The following is a 15,996-nucleotide window of genomic DNA, read 5'->3' as shown; positions in this document are numbered from 1 at the left end:
TGCATGGTTACTTGAGTTACTGTCATCCTCCTGTCAGCTTGAACCAGTCTGGTCATTCTCCTCTGACCTCTCTCATTAACAAACCACTTTTCCCCACAGAACTGCCACTCACTGGATTTTTTTTTATTTCTCACACCATTCTCTGTAAACTCTAGAGACTGTTGTGTATGAAAATCCAGTTCCTGAGATACTCAAACCACCCCATCTGGCACCAATATTCATTCCACATTTAAAGTCACTTTTGTCACATTTCTTCTCCATTCTGATGTTTGGTTTGAACAACAACTGAACCTCTTGACCATGTTTTCATGCTTTTATACATTGGGTTACTGCCACGTGATTGGTTGATTAGATATTTGCATTAATGAGGTGTACAGATGTACCTAATAAAATGGCCTCTGAGTATAAGTATGAGTCTGTTTGCTTGCTTTGTACACCTGTTTAAGTTCAAGCGACAATGTTCAGCATATTTTGTATCTTAAAAGTCAATTTTATTAGAGGTAAAGCAAAATAATTATTTTTTTCTTTCAGTGACATAAAAAAGGGCAACTACTAAATCATGAGTGATGCATTTGATTAGGTTGTGAAGGATAAAAGCAAAAAAATTATTGGTTAATGATGGAGATTCTGCCTTCTACCTTAAACATTTCCATTATTGTAGTGTAAAAGTCAGTACTTAAAAGATTTAAAGATTAGCTTTATTTGTCACATGTACATCAAAACATGAAAACATACAGTGAAATACGCCACTTGCATCAATGACCAACACAGTCCGAGAATGTGCGAGGTTCAACCCGCAGGCATCAACAAAGCATGGCACAACTTTCTAACCCAGATGGTTTTGGAATATGGGAGGGTGCCTGAGCACCTGGGAGAAAGCCACACAATTATAGGGAAAACATACCACCTCCTTACAGACAGCGGGAGAAAACGAATCCCACTCACTGGCGCTGATAAGCTCTATACTGGCCACTTCACTACCATGCTGCCATTCATGGTAGAACTTCTTTGAGAAGACTATTCTGCTCTGAGATGCAAGAGAAACACCAACATAGTTATACCACGATAAGTCAGGCAGCATCTATGGAGGAAAATAAACAGTCAACATTTTGGACTGGTCCTGTTGAAAGGCCTCAGCCTCAAATATTGACTTTTTATGCCTCTCCTTGGAATCTACCTGACCTGCTGAGTTTCTCCAGCATTTTCTGTGTGTTGCTCAATATTTCTAACAGCTACAGGATCTTATGTAGTTGTACAACCGTGACTTTTATGGTTTTAAATCTAAATTAATAACAGGGATTTGGGCTGAATTGAATTTCAATCTCCTATACTGTAAGAATTAATATACTGTAGATCTAAATCAAATAACACAGTTGACCCAATTCACGGTTTCAACCATGACAGGGAATTTTTAGAAATTCAGAATCCAACCTCTAAATGTTAAACATTTGATGCCATCTACTGCTTTTATCAAAATTCAGACAATTAATTAATTAAATTATTTAGAGATACAGGGCTCTCCCGGCCCAACAAACCGCATCACCTAGTCACACACCTATTTAACCTTAGCCGAATGACAGGACAATTTACAATGACCAATTAACAGCTAACTAGTACATATTGATTAGATAGGGAATGAAAAATTACGTTAAGGCCTAAATGGGTTCAGATTTGCTGTGGTTGTGAAGAGAATGGATCTCACAGTAGTACATAGCGACATGTAGCTACATTGATGACAGATTTACTTTGAAATTCAGCCAAGCAGGCTTCAAATTTCACTTAAGAACACAAGGGAGTCCTGTACACAGTACAGAAACATTATAAACAACACAATGTGGGTGTTGACTTTTGACATAAATGGACCACAGCCTTTCTCACTTTCACATGCAATACCTGTGTACAGAAGGAGGGATTTGGTGTTAATCTAAGCTCAAACATTCATCAACCTGTGTGACTGAAATATTTAAATTGGGAGTTCATGATAACAGGCACAGAAATTAGAGTGCACAAGTAACCCATAGATGTCAGACTAAGCCAGGTAGCATGTTTTTATATACAATATAAAAGCAAGGGTGTCATGCCAAGGCTGTATAAGTCATTGGTCAGACTGCACTTGGAGTATTGCCAGCAATTTTGGGCCATATCTAAAAAGGATTTACTAGCATTAGAGAGGGTCCAGGGGAGGTTCAGAAGAATGATCCCAGGAATGAAAGAGTTAACATACGAGGTGCACTTGATGACTCTGGGCCTGTACTCACTGGAGATTAAAGGAATGAGGCGAGATCTCATTCAAAGTGTCACCAGGCAATTTGTACAGTGTCCTACAATATTTAATTTATGCACTTCACTTTGTTTATTTATGGGTAATTCATTTGTTGATTTAATTCTTACTTTCCTAAGTCATTGTGTGTTATATGTGTGTGTTATGTGTACTAATGTGCTTTACAACTGGTCCGTAAAAATGTTGTCTTGTTTGACGGTATACATGTATATAGTTAAATAACAATAAACTTGACTTGACTTGAAACCTATTGAATATTGAAGGGCCTAGATAGAGTGAATATCCTGAGGATTTTTCCTATAGTGGGGTTGTCTGGGATCAGAGGGAACAGCCCTAGAAAAGAAGGACATCCTTTAAAAACAGATTTGAGGAGGTATTCGTTTTGTTAGAGGTTGGTGAATCTATGGATTTCATTAGCGCAGGTGGCCCTGGAGGCCAAGTTATTGGGTATATTTCGAACAGAGATTGATAGGTTACGGTGTCAAAGGTTACAGAGAGAAAGAAGGAGATGGGGTTAACAAGGATAATAAATCAGCCATGATTGAATGATGGAGCAAACTTGATGGGCTGAATGGCCTAATTCTGCTCCTATCTCTTATGTTCTTATGCCAAATGTTTGCAGTTTGAAAATTTTAAAGATTTCAGCTTTCTAACTTTCTGCCCATCAGCCGGATTCAGTCAGAATCTGATTTATTACTGGCAGCTTCATAGAAAGAAAAATTCACATCTCTCACCTGGCAAACCCCACACCTCGGCTTATTCCATTTGCATCCCTTAATATCCTTGTGGAAATTACGTGGCCAAAAGGTTTTAGCATGTTCTCAAGTTCCTGCTCGTCCATGGATACGGGAAGATTTGAGATGTACAGGTTGGTTGGGTCCTGTTCCTGCTGCTGCAAGGAAGGAAGAAAATAGAGCATGAACATCTTAGTCAAAGTGGAATATTGTATTAAACAACCAGCTATGTTTAACCTTTCACTGTATCATTTCATTTGACACTTTCTTATGTTGCCTGTTTAAGTGACCACTTCTTCATACTCATCCGTTTCAAATAATAATAATTTTCTGAGAGATATCTTGCCAAACCATCAGTATACCTACAGAGAGAAACTCTGGCACAATAGTCATCAAAGCAAAAGCTTTGAACTTTTTCCCTTCCTTCAACAACATGCACAAAATGCTGGAGGAACTCTGTAGATCGGGCAGCACCTATGGAGAGGAATAAACAGTCGATGTTTTGGACTGATAAGTTTTATCAGGACGGTAAAGAAAGGGGGAAGAAGCCAGAATAAGAAGGTGGGGGGAGGGGAAGGAGACAAGCTGGCAGGTGAAAGGTGAGACAAGGTGAGGTTGAAGGTGGGTGGGTGGGTGGGGTAGAGGGGAAAGAGGTAAAGGGCTGAAGATGAAGGAATCAGATAGGAGGGGAGAGTGGACCATGAGAGAAAGGGCTAATCCTTCATCAGAACTCCTTCAGTTTCCTCTGTTTCACATCATGGGACATACTGTCATCTGCAAACAGGCATCAAACCTATTTGTTCCAACAGTTGGACGAACTTTTGACTCTGAATGGAGTGCAAGCACTACCTTTCCGCTTTATAAGAGTAAATTATTTTTGCCATCTCCCCGTAACAAATAAGTATTAATCATGGCACCTCTATGTGAAGGTCTCTGTCTAGACAGCATGTCCTTGCTGGTGGTGCCTCAAAATGTGAATTATTCACTAGTAGCTTCTTCAAAGTTCAAACATTATATTCAACCTTGAGATTCATTTTCTTCCAGGTGGCCACAAAACAGAATAGAAATCTTTAAAATAAAAACTACACACAACAAAGACACCCAACTAATGTGGAAAAGAAGACATAACATGCAAACAGTTAAAGAAATGGAAGAAAATAACACAAGGAATGTGAGTTGCAGAGTCCCTGAAAATAAGTTCACAACTACACAGTTAACTCAGCGCTGAGGCGAGTGAAGCCAGACCAGGACCCCAATGGCCCCAATGACCCCAAGGGCAGAAACTGCTCCCAGAAGGGGACCCAAGACTCCCATTGTGGTAGGAGCGAGGAGAGAGGGAGATGGGTCAAATGTAGACTGGTTCATTTACCACCCTTGGGCTTCATCACTTCAATCTGGCTCAATGCTTTAAACAGCGCGGAGTAATGGTGCTCAACACTGGACCGTTTTCTGCTCTTGGGCCTGGCTTGAAACCCACTCCAGTAGCAGCTGCCCCAGTGATGGCTGTACTTATATTCCCCAGAGTCAAGTTCGCCAAATCCTTCAAGTCTTTGTAAAATCACTAGTTTGTTTAGACAATTCAAAAGTACATTTCCAAAGGGAAATTGCAGGCTGCGGATTGCAGCAATCATACTTTTGAAGAAATATATCCAGTAGAGTATCTGGTAGTTTTAGGAACTGCATGCAAAACATCGCCACTGCCATCTTGCCAGATTATCTTCAGCAAAGCTCAGTGCCACGAAAGAGAGCACAAGGCATGGAGAACAGGAGGCAAGATTGCCTGAGTGACTCTATTATCTAGACGCCCACCATTATCTCCACAGGTCTTGGCATGCCTCCCTAACAATAATGTGGGGGAATTCTTCCTGTGGTCAGAATCAGCAAGACACTTTCTATTGCAACATCTACAGCCAGTCCTGGGCTCAAATTGGGAATTGCAATTAGGATTGGAATTGGGCAACAGGGTAACATAAAGGTTAGCACAATGCTTTACAGTATGAATTGTCAGATCAGGGATCAATTCCCACCATTGTCTGTAAGGAGTTTGTGCAGTCTCCCTGTGACAGCAGGGGTTTCCTCAAGGTGCCTCACTTTCCTCCCGTATTCCAAAGACACATGGTTAAGGTTTGGGAGTTGTGGGCGAGCTCTGTTGATGGTGGATCCTGGGTGATACTTGCTGGCTGCCCAGTATATTCCTCACTGATTTGATTTTACCAAATGGTGCATTTCACTGTTTGTTTCAATGTATGATATATGTGACCAATAATGCTAATTTTTAAATCTTTATTGTCACCTGTACTGAGGTGCAGTAAAAAGTTTATCTTGCATTCTGTTCATATGGATTGAATTAATGCACAATGCATTGAGCTAGAACAAGGTAAACAATTACAGAATGCAGAATAAAGTGTAACGGCTACAGAGAAAGTGCAGTGCAGATAGACAATAAGGTAGCAATGTTATAACAAGATAGATGGTAAGTGTCCATCTCATTGTACATAATGTCTCCCCGTAACCTTTGACACCCTTACTAATCAACCTTTCAACCTCCACTTTAAATATACTCAATGACTTTGTTTCCACGGCTGCCTGTGGCAATGAATTTCACAGATTCACCACCCTCTGCCTAAGAAATTCCTCCACATCTCTGTTTTGAAGGGACATCCTTCTATTCTAAGGCTATTCTCTCTGGTCCTAGACTCCACCACTATAGGAGACATCCTCTCTATTTCCACCCAATCTAAGACTTGCGGTATTAGATAGGTTGCAATGAGAACCCTCCCCTACCCCATTTTTCTAAGCTTCAGCGAGGATAGGCCCAGAACCATCAAACACTCCTCATACATTAATCCGTTCATTCCCGGAATCACAGAAAAAGTAAAACATGATTGGCATCAAACATTCTAAAAGGCTTTTGTTCTTTACTGCAAATACTGTATATTCAACAACACTATTAACATTATGATACACAGATACCAAACAACACAAACAAAAAACTACTTGTCTTAAAAGCATGAACAGTATTTTAAGCTCTTTAGTCTTAGGAAATGTCAATTACATCTTTATAAAATGAACAAAGAACATAGAACAATGTAGTACCTGTCCTTTGGCCACAAACATCTGCCAACCTTTTAGCCCCTAAACTTGAACATCAATCTAACCCCTAAACTTAAATATTGCTTCAATTATCTTTCAGAAGACATTATACTGTAGAATGATAGCTGCAGTATTTGATGAGCGGTTCTCAATCTTTTTTAAGCCAAGCACCAATACCATTACACAAAAGGGTCTGTGCACACCAGGCTGCGAATCCCTACCTTACAGGAAAGCATGGAAACTGGAATAAATGGCAACATTTGGAGGATACCAGTTTTTTCAGTAATTGAGAATGGTAGTTGCACATTAAAATGTCAAGTCTTATTAAAGTTTCTCAAAAACTGTGACCATCTTTTAACTTTTGTAATTGGAAAAGACTTGATGTAAGACCATAAGAAATGGGAGCAGAATTAGGCCATCTGGCCCATCAAGTCTGCTCCACCATTTCATCACGCTGATCCATTTTCCCTCTTAGCCCAATCTCCTGTCTTCTCCCCATATCCCTTCATGCCCTGACCAATCAAGAATTTATCAACCTCTGCCTTAAATATACCCTATGACTTCATCTCCACAAGCTGCTTGTGGCGACTAAGTTCACAGATTCACCACTCTCAAATAGAAATAGGCATCCATTAGTCTCAAGAGACCATGGATTTGCGCCTTGGAAGGTTTCCAGGGCGCAGGCCTGGGCAGGGTTGTATGGGAGACCGGCAGTTGCCTATACTGCAGACCTTCCCTCTCCACGCCACTGATGTTGTCCAAGGGAAGGGCACTAGGACCCAAGCAGCTTGGTACTGGTATCGTCGCAGAGCAATGTCTTGTTAAGTGCCTTGCTCAGGGACACAAACACGCTGCCTCAGCTGAGGCTCAAACCAGTGACCTTCAGATCACTAGTCCGATGCCTTATCCACTAGGTCATGCGCCAACACATCACCACTCTCAACTCCATTCTAAAGGACACCCCTCGATTCGGAGGCTGTGTCCTCTGGTCTTAGACTTACCCACCATATAAACACAAGAGATTCTGCAGATGCTGGAAATACAGAGCAACAAATACACAAAATACTGGGGAAACTCAGCAGGTCAGGTAGCATCTATGGAGGGGAATAAGCAGTTGACATTTTGGGCTGAGACCCTTCAGGACTGAAAAGGAAAAGGACAGAAGCACAAACAAGTTGGGGGAGAAGGGACAAGAATACAAGGGGGCAGGTGATATGTGAAACCAGGTGAGGATGAAGCTGGTTGGGTGTGGGACGGGGTTGAAGTAAGGAGGCCATGGACCAACAGTCGGCATGGGAATGGGAAGTAGAATTAGAATGGTTGGCGACTGGGAAAACCCGGTGGCAGCTGGAGAGAAAGTGCTCGATGAAGCGGGACCCCAATCTACACTGGGTCTCATTGACATGGAGGAGGCTGCACTGGTTACTGTAGGTATCCCCAGTTGAATCTCAGGTGAAGTATTGCCTCACCTGAAAGGATTGTTCTGGGTTCCTGACTGTTGGTGAGAGAGGAGGTGAGGAGGTGTAGAAGATTCAGCACTTGTCCCACTTTCAAGAGTGAGGCAAGGCACTGTTACTGAAGCACAAATCCTAAAGCATTCTGATAGTAATATCAGAGAAAACACTGACCTAATTAGCAAACCCATGATCTTGTCCATCCAAGCAGCACTTTGAGAGTTTTAAAAATCAATAAGGTATGCAACTGACATCGTGCGCAATATGAATTTGGAATTCAACTCAACCTCTGGCTTTGCAAAATGTTACGCTGAACTCCGCACGAGAAGCTCTTCAGAGAGAGTGAGATTTTGCCAAGAGCAATGACTCATATTGTCTAAACAAAATGTGGATTATATTCTTTTGCCAAAAATCTGGTGACCTACACTGAAACTGAACCTTTTCTTTTCCTCTTGCTACTGATTTGTCTGTTGTCTTGCTGGGAAATTAAATTACAAAGAGCAATGACATATCTCTCATTCTGCGACTAATGACTCTATTCAACTCAGTTTGGCTTGCATTCATAGGAATTCCTTTCTCTTCACTCAAAATTATGAATGAACTCTCAGTTTAAACAAAAGTAGAGTCACGTAGTCATAGAGCACTACAGTGGAGAAACAGAGCCTTCGGCCCATCCAATCAATGCTGAACTGTTATGCTGCCTCTTTACATCTTGGATCATAGCCCTCCACAGTGCTCCCATTCAGGTACTTATCCAAATTTCCCTTAACTGCTGTAATCAAACCTACATCTATCTCTTCTGCTGGCAGCTTATCCCACACTCACACCACTCTCTAAACTGCTGCAAAAAAAAAACAAGATTAATTTCATGACATATGTGAGTGATGATAAACCTGATTCTGATATGGGCCTCTACTGTGGACTGAGAGTGGGAAGGGGGCAGGGAGAGGGGGAATCATGGCTGGGAAAAGGGGAAGGAAGTGGGATGCACCAGAAAGACATTCTGTAATGGTCAATAAGCCAATTGTTTGGAATGAAACACCTGTGTTTTGTGTCTCAGGTTTGGGTGTTTATGCACCCGCACCACCCTCCCCCCGGCAGTCCTTCTCTCCATCCGTCCCACACTCCTCTCACAGTGCTTCCCTTGCCATTCCCAACACCCTTTGCTCCTGCCAGATTTGCAGACTCGCTCTCCGCTCCATGTTGACAAATACAGTTCTGTTCAAAAGTCTTAGGCGCCTTAGCTGTATGTATGTGCTTAAGACTTTTGCACAGAACAGTATTTGACAATACTCAACTCTGAAATTCATTTTCTGTGGGCACGCTCAGTAAGAACAAAGAAACACAACAGAATCTATGAAAATTTGCACATAACAAGACGGACAACCAATGTGACCACCAACTGTACAAATGCAAAACAAAGTAAGGAAAGAAAATAATAAATAAATACATCCATAAATAGATAAGTAATCTTTGATCTGAACAACAACTGAACCTCTTGACCATGTCTGCATGCTTTTATGCATTGAGTTGCAGCCAGATAAAGTAGCCACTGAGTGTAGATTTACCATATAAGTTAGACTTTGTGGTGCATATTTCAACTTAAGATATAAAACTTCAATGCAAAGAATACTGCGACGTGTGTTAGTCAGTCAGTGCGATTGTACCGGAGTGCAGCCTAATGCTTCCGGAAAACAAGCTGAGAGTGAAATACTTCTGCCATTGGATTACTGTTCCTGTGGGTTTTCACAATGCTTCACATATCCATTGTCTGATCAGTTACTAGAGTTACTGAAGTGCTGCCCAAAGGGAGGAGGAGGAGTGTAAAATACCATGTTAGCATTCACTCTGAGAGGACCAGAATATAAAAGCAAGGATGTAATACTGGGACGTTATAAAGCACCGCTGAATCCTCTCTTCACATATTGGGTGTCTTCAATTACAAAACTATTGTGCAACATTTGTAAGAATACTGTCTGTCTTTTACAGCTTGCTCAGTATTTCAAAACAACTGATGTTACTATTTTATGACTTGTTGCAGCCAGGAGTTCAGAACATAACCATCAAATGATACAGACTGACAAGAGTGTCTGCCTTGTGGGCTCACCATGCTTCCAATTCCCACAACGCATTAACCCTAACCCATACATCTTTGGAATGTGGGAGGTAACCAGATCACCGGAGGAAATCTATTCATTCACAGGGAGAACGTACAAACTCCTTACAGATAGCAGCTTGTTTTGAACTCCGATCTTCCGATTGCTGGTGCTGTAAAGCGTCATGCTAACCGCTACATTACCATGGCACCCTACAGTCATGTGTTTATTTTCACACATTATACTCTATGTCTGAGATGTTTGGCCTCCCAAGTAAAACTACATCAACTTAACAAATTATTCTTTTTCCTACTTTTGTATCCTCAGCAAAAATAGCAAATATACCTTCGATATCTTCATCAAAGTAATTTTTATAAATTGTAAAAAAAATTGAAGCCTTAGCACTGTTCCCTTTCCAACCAGTAAAATGCCCGTGTCATTGTTATGGTTACTGTAATGGTTATGGTTTACATAGAAACTTCTTTCACTTCTTTTAGTTCTTTTTATTTCAGATATGGATCTACTACTGTTAGAGCCTGTTATCTACATTTTGGCAGTCTGATTTCAGGCCATTTGTGTGATCTAATGCTTTGCTGTCTCTACGAGGCTGTGATGAAAGCAACATGGAAGCAAGGAGATGGGATGCAAGCCCACGATCGACTCAGTCTCTCGCTAATCTTGCTGATTAACGCACTGAGGAAGATTGAAATCATTGAGGCAGGTACGGAGGGCGAGCGAGTGTTCAGCACCTCTCGCTTTCTGCTGCCAGAGAAAGGAAGATGCGTGTGGCAGTCTCCCGCTCTCTCTCGCTCGCTGCTCCTGAGCGAAGGCCCTTGCTTTCAAGTAATCTCTCTCTCCCTCGATACTGTCGGTGAATGGTGCCACAGCATGGTTTAGTTGACATGGATTGTAGCTCTGCTCTCTCGGGTTTATTATGCTCTGCTCACTCTTTTTCGTTACTACTTTTGGGCGGTTTTTGAATGGGGGTGGCCTGCAGATAATGAACACTGAGCTGAACTGAACTGAAATATGACTTCTGATTTTGAGCTTTATATTCTGTGATTTTGCTCTTTTTTTTGCTGCTGTATGTGCATTTTTTGGCACAAGGAGGAGAGGGAGAGTTGATGTTTTAAATCACGGGTAGTCCCATGGTTCTTTGTTTTGTGACAGTTTGTTGGGGAAGACAAACTTACTGCCCACGTACTTTGAAAATTTATGCGCATTGAATCTTTATTCTGTAGATTTTTTGAGTATGTCCACTACAAAATTAATCTTGGGTTGTATATACTGTAGTGACAAACAAGTACATTGATAATAAATATACTTTGAACTTTTAACTTCAAACACTTATACCTATTGTCTATTTGTTGCTAGTCAGCCAAACGGCCATCCATGTCAATATGAGTAATGCCTCAGTGAATATGTGAATTTATAACAGGACTCAGACAGAAACATTGAAATATTGATACATTGCTGTCTATACAAATAGTGAGAGATTAAGTTTCTTCATATTTGCTATAAATTCCAAACAATAAAAATGCCATTGAAATTGCCAATTTTTGATGGAAAAAGGTGCTGTGGTTAATAATGGAATGGTCAGATGTGCTCTACATCAAACAGAAAGACAAATGTTCCCATTTATTTATTTGGAAACATAAACTGTGGATCAGATTCTCAACAAACAGGCACTCGTATTTTGATGAAGCCAAACTAAAAGAAGGTAAAGTTACCAAATGTACTTTTTTAGAGATCCAGCATGTTAACAGATCCTTTCGGCCCAATGAGCCCACGCTGTCCGTGGGAGATTGTCTCGTGCAGTTTGCTTGTGACCACAAGACTCTGTTGGACAGTGATAAAGTAAGTTGCCACAAGCCTATTACCCTTGTCTGGTGGAGGAATTGTCGACATGGGAGTTGTGCAGCCTCAAGTGTGGTGAGAACTAGGCCTCAAGCCTCAGGCTTGCCTGCTGCTGCAGACCACGTGAGAGATGCGGAACTGCTACAGCGTGGGTGAACTCGGCTGGCGCCTGGCCTCACCCATGGGTGCTGTCCTCACGTGTTTGAGTGATGGGATGACAGGCTGAGGTGCGTGCATCTGTACCCTGTCAGGAGACGGTACCATCGACTTCTGGACATTGTTGCTCAGGGTCTTGGACTATATCTGTTCTTTTCCATTCAAGTGAATATGCTTCCTTGCTTGATACTTTGAATTACGATGCTCGCTATTTTTGAATGTTTGCTTGCTATTTTGAATAATTTGTGCCTTGGCTCCAGAGGAATCCTGTATCAGTTTGCTGTATCTACGTATTGTTTGAATAATAATTAAACTTGATTCGATTACACCCACATGAACAATTAACCTTCTACGCTGCACGTATTTGGCATGTGGGAGGAAAATGGAGCACCTGGAGGAAACCCGCTGAGAGAACAAACAGGCAGCAGCAGGAACCGAACCTGGATTGCTGGCACTGTAACAACATTATGCTAACCGCTATACTACCGAGCCGCCCAAATTGACAGGCACATACAAACAGGATGATTACAGTGTAACACTGCTGAAATGCTACATCTTAATGAGCCTGAAGCCATGGGTTCATTATGTACAAGAGAAATCAAATTATCTTTATTAAATGAGTTGGATAAATTAAAATGATAAACTTTTTTGTTGTTACTATTAAGTGATTTTTGAATCATGTGGCCTGGAGATAATGAATACTGAGCTGAACTGTACTGAAATATGCCTTTTGTGTTTTTTATTTTGTGTGTTTTTTAATCATTTTTCCGTTGCCGTACATTTTTTTGCAGGGGGAGGGGGTTCAATGTTTGATATTTTTCTTTGAATGAGTTCCATGGTTTTCTTTGCTTTGTGGCTGTCTGTGGGGAAGACATACCTCAGCACTGCATACTGCATATAAATTTTGCTAACAAAATGTACTTTGAACTTTGAAAAATGTGGGCCAATTATCAAACATTAAGACATTTGTGATTATTTTTTGTTAAAGAACTAGAGTAACCTTTGAAGGAGATATATTAGAATTTCATAATCTTTATCGAATGAGTTGAATAAAATAAAATTATAAACAGAAAAATAAAGATAAAACGTGGGCCAATTCTTAAACATTAAGACATTGTGATTACTTTTTTCAACAGGTGGCTTAAATTCTGAATTCAAAACTGACCCAGCTTCATCTAACATCTTGTTATTCAGCAACACAGAAAATTCTGGCAAACCCATTCTTAAAAATTGCTGTCAAAACACAAGAGACTCTGAAAATGCTGGAGGAACTTACCGGGTCAGGCAGTATCTATGGAGGAAATAAACAGTTGAATGTTTTGGGCCAAGACCCTTCATCAGGACCTGCTGAGTTTCTCCAGCATTTGAGTGCATTACTCAAAATCAGCCGGAGTGTGATCTTTTACAATTTCTGTACAAAGCAGGTTAAGATTATGATCCGAAATGATCCACTTGTTTATGATGCCCCAGGTGAGCCTCTTCCTAAATTAATCCCAGTTCACTTCCTTGTCTAGTTTCGACAGCAATTTGAACACTTTGGGAACCTGCTTATCAAAATCTGATTATATGTATAAGTATAAGCTTATTTATATACATTATATTTGTATATACTGTACATATATCATATACATATATGTGTATGTGGTTCGAAAAGAGAGGATAACACATGAGTTCATGGAACATAAACAACGGGGAAATGAGATTCAATACCCATTGTTCAGGTAAAACTTCTTATCCGAGTACACAAGTTATGTAAAGTTAATGTGCTGGCACAGCAAACAATTCAGAAGTCATTTGAAATGAGCTTTTCTTACAGCAGGATTCAGTTCATTGGATCAAAGCATTTACCAAACTATACAGGATTCTGGGATGACTACATCTGGAATATTGAGTAAAATCTTTAGATTCTTGTCCTTAGTCCAGTAACTGCCATTTCAAAGAGTGTCTATAGTTTCTTAGTTTTTATCGCAGATTTAGCATATCATGTAAAACCTTGACAAACTTTTATGGATGCACAGTGAAGTGTATGATTGCTGGTTGCATGATGGCCTAGTGTGGAGCACCAGTGTTCAGGAAACGAAAAGCCTACAAAAAAGTTGTGGATATGGCCCAGTCTAACACAAAGCACTCCCCACAATAAGCACATCTACATGGAGCACTGCCACAAGAAAGCAGCATCTATCATCAAGAACTTCTATCATCCATGCCATGTGCTTTTCCTCCTACTAACATTGGGAAGGAGGGACGAGGGGTGATTGATAAATTCATGGCCTAAGGTAGAAGGAGTCAATTTTAGAAAACCTAGCCTATTTATTTTTCAACATAGTCCCCTCCTGCATTTACACACTTAGTCCAGAGGTCGTGAAGCATATGGATCTTGGACCTCCAGAAAGCGTCCACAGCATGGGTGATTGATAAGTTCATGGCCTAAGGTAGGAGATGAGTTATTAACTTCAAACTTTCTGCATAATCACTCAAAGAATTGGACTACACGTGCATGTAACAAGAGCTGTATAACCTTGGGCCACAAACTTATCAATCACCCCTCGTACACACATCACCATGTTCAAGAACTGCTATTATCCTTCATCCATCAGGTGCCTGAACCAATGTGGACAATTTCACTGAACCGGTCACTGCACACAACCTATCGACTCATGTTCAAGGACTCTGCAACTCATACTCTCAGTATTTATTTGCCAACTCCACCATGGACGGCTACGAAAGGAGGAGGGTTGGACATGGGGGCAAGCAAGTCCATTTTATAAAACTCAAGGGTATGGAAAAGCTAACAGAAGTTCCAAAGATGTCATCCCTGGGAGGTGAAGGATCTTCGAGGTTAGACTACAGCTGGGACAACTTGAAACACTAGTCTGGGGACTCTGGCAAAATGCTGTCGACAGGCAAGGCCCCACAACTTATTGGTTCTAACTTTCAGAATGTGGGGGGAAACCTGAACACCCAGAGGAAATCCACGCGGTCAATGGCTGAACATACAAGCTCCGAACAGACAGCAGTGGGAATTAAACCCTAATCTCACAGTGACGCTGTAAAGTCCACACTAACAGCAGTATGATCATTCATGTATAATTTATCTAGTTTTTGTTCTGCTGCTGCTACAGACACATTTTCTGTTGTACCTGAACCTCGCCACACTTATGCATGTGGTAATGAACTTGACTTGAATGGCAGAGCATGTGATTCCGCTACGCCTGCTGACTGCATCAAAACAGATTCAGATTCAGACATGCACATTGAAACATAGAGTGAAATGTGTCATTCGCATTAACAACCAAGGACGTGCTGTGGGCAGCCCACATGTTCTGGTACCAACACAGCATGCCCACAATGTTTGGCAGAACACCACAAGCAACAACCACAACAATAGCCACAAAAGAACTAAGCAAGACAAAGTCAGCAAAACAAGCCCCTTTCCCACCCACAGTCTTCCTCCCCACCCACAGGCATGTCTCAAACCCAGTTTGCCATATAATGGTCGCAAGAGATTCTGGAGAAGCTGGAAATCCAGAGCAACACGCTCACAAAGTGCTTGAGGAATTCAGCAGCTCAAGCAGCATTCTGATCGACGTTTCGGGCTGAAACCCTTCATCAGGACAGAGAGCCACCCTGACCTGCTGAGCTCCTCCAATATTTTGTGCGTGCTGCCAGACAATGAATCTGGATTGTTTACAAATGAGGAACATTGAGCTTGCCGATAGGAAGAAAAATGGTAGAACTGTAAGATCAGGCAGCTAAAGTATTCCACAGTAAAATACCAAGCCATATCTTAGTGGAAACTAGTTTGCAACTCAGCTGGGAAAGAACATGATTTTGAAGTAGTCTTTCCTTAATAGGATCTTGAAACCAGAGGAGACACATTTATGTGGATAGAAGGTAACCATAACACATCCAGGACAAACCCATCAACTCTACCAGGCCAAAATGAACAATAATCCACAAATTATTCTTTACTAGTGGCTCCCAATTAAGAGCAGGCAGAAGAACAATCTTCTCACTAAACAAACTGATAAATGACAGAATGCCACTTTGAAGAATTTGGAATGAACAGTGTGTTATCATGCAGGCACTAACACTTAGACGCATGTTTACAGTAAATCTATCCAAAGTGAAAAATTATCCAGAAAATGCTAAGCCAGCTCTGACTCCAGTGAAGATTTCTTCAGAACTTGAGCCAGGAGGGTTTGTTAGATATTGAGGTAACTAAGCATTACAAATGCCCAATAATTGGATGGTATTTCTATCCTCCAAAGGAAAATTTGAGTCCCAGGCTTCAAAGGTAATGAACATGAAACATGGGTTTGGGG

General features: G+C 41.1%; 1 protein-coding gene across 7 annotated transcripts in view; it reads right to left on the bottom strand.

Moving 5' to 3' along the window:
* The window catches only part of rbms3 (RNA binding motif, single stranded interacting protein), a 1,202,299-nt gene that overhangs the window by 210,112 nt on the left and 976,191 nt on the right, over positions 1 to 15,996 (bottom strand). For all 7 annotated transcript variants that reach the window (XM_059945024.1, XM_059945027.1, XM_059945025.1 and 4 more), the window contains one exon: positions 3,016 to 3,173. In XM_059945024.1, the coding sequence (XP_059801007.1) occupies positions 3,016 to 3,173 (158 nt within the window). The remainder of the gene's footprint in view (positions 1 to 3,015; positions 3,174 to 15,996) is intronic.

Source organism: Hypanus sabinus, chromosome 20, assembly GCF_030144855.1.
Source record: "Hypanus sabinus isolate sHypSab1 chromosome 20, sHypSab1.hap1, whole genome shotgun sequence".
NCBI classification, from domain to species: domain Eukaryota; kingdom Metazoa; phylum Chordata; class Chondrichthyes; order Myliobatiformes; family Dasyatidae; genus Hypanus; species Hypanus sabinus.
Note: the sequence above shows the minus strand (reverse complement) of the source record. Positions and strands in the feature narration are given on the sequence as shown.